Source organism: Mus caroli, chromosome 5, assembly GCF_900094665.2.
Source record: "Mus caroli chromosome 5, CAROLI_EIJ_v1.1, whole genome shotgun sequence".
Lineage (NCBI taxonomy): Eukaryota > Metazoa > Chordata > Mammalia > Rodentia > Muridae > Mus > Mus caroli.
The window spans coordinates 108,118,940-108,120,369 of record NC_034574.1 but is presented as its reverse complement, the minus strand read 5'-3'; the positions used below and the strand labels follow the sequence as shown (position 1 = coordinate 108,120,369).

Here is a 1,430-nt window from a genome sequence, read left to right as displayed (position 1 = left end):
GGACAGGCCTGTGGACACCTGTGTCAAGTATGAGGGGGGGTGGGGGGGGACATTTAGGGAAAGGATATGGTTCCGTGTTACACTCCTGAGTTAAGATGCTTCTCCCTCTGCGTCACTCTGAATGTCATGCTCACGAGTGTGTGATTCTCTGTGCATACGTGTGCGTGCGTGTGTGTGTGTGTGTGTGTGTGTGTGTGTGTGTGTGTTTGCGCGTGCGCACAGCCTATCTCAAGAATCACATCTAGCTCTCCACGGGACACTTCAGTCAAGGATTGGAATCTCCATCTGTTGGATTAATTACATATTCACCCCTGTCCGCGTCAAAGCGCTCAGAACGTCATCACGTGACTCTCATGGCTCTTCTAGAATCAACAGCCAGGCTAGGGCTGGGAGGGCCCAGGTGGACAGGGAGGTGACACCTCACCTCTTTCTTTATTTGCTTGGTGCTGGCTGAAGATGCGCCAGGAGGAGAAGACCAGCTACATGGCGGTGCAGACAAGCGAGGACGGGCTGGCGGATGGCGACGAGCTCCATGGACCACTCATGATGCTGGCCCAGAACTGTGCGGTCATGCACAACCTGCTGGGTCCCGCCTGCATTTTTCTCCGAAAGGGTTTTGCTGAGAACAGACAACCTGTACGTAAGTTGACGCGGTGCAGCCGGCCGAACCTGGCTTCACGTGGCGTGGCGTGGCGTGGCGTGAGGAGGTGCTGGGAAAAAAGGGGGTTTTGTAACCTAGCAACCCCAACTCTCAATCCCCCCTCCCCATCTGGTGAATCTGATTCTTGAAGTTTCTTGTAACTCCAAAGTGAGTCTGTATCAGCCAGCAGGAAATGATTAAAGCAGGGGACTGGAGAGATGGTTTAATGGTTAAGGGCCATTAACAGCACTGGCTGTTCCTGTAAAAGACCTGGGTTTGCCTCCTAGCACACGCTTGGTGGCTAACAACCTTCTGTGACTCCAGTCTGGGTGGGGAGCCAATGCCCTCTTTTGACCTCTATGGGTACCTGGCAGGGGTGGGGGTGGGGTGGGGGAGGGTGATCCGATGTCTCTTTTGACCTCCTTGGCGATCAGGCATGCATGCCATACACATATATTCATGCAGACAAAACATTCATACACATACAAAATAAAATAAATCTTTTTTTAAAAAGTTTTTAAAAATGAAATAATAAAATCAGAGGCTGGAGAGATAGTATTTGATAAAGGGTCTGAGTTTAGCTCCCAACGCCCACTAAAAAGCTGAAGATGGCGACGGGTGCTTGTTATTCCAGCGCTGAGGAGTCAGAGACAGGAAGATCCCTGAGACTCACTGGCCGGTCCCGAACCAGTGAACCTCAGGCCCCAGGGAGAGACACTATATATATATATATATATATATATATATATATATATATATATAATTTTTTTTGAGACAGGGTTTCTCTGTG

At 49.9% G+C, this 1,430-nt stretch overlaps 1 protein-coding gene across 2 annotated transcripts in view; it reads left to right on the top strand.

Annotated features, from left to right (window-relative positions):
• Positions 1-1,430, top strand: part of Cabp1 (calcium binding protein 1) — a 26,871-nt gene that overhangs the window by 13,062 nt on the left and 12,379 nt on the right. Inside the window, exon 2 of one of the 2 annotated variants that reach the window (XM_021163063.2) lies at positions 457-636. The exons of the other annotated variant lie outside the window; for it this stretch is intronic. Within the exon in view, the coding sequence (XP_021018722.1) occupies positions 457-636 (180 nt within the window). The remainder of the gene's footprint in view (positions 1-456; positions 637-1,430) is intronic. 2 annotated transcript variants of the gene reach the window in all.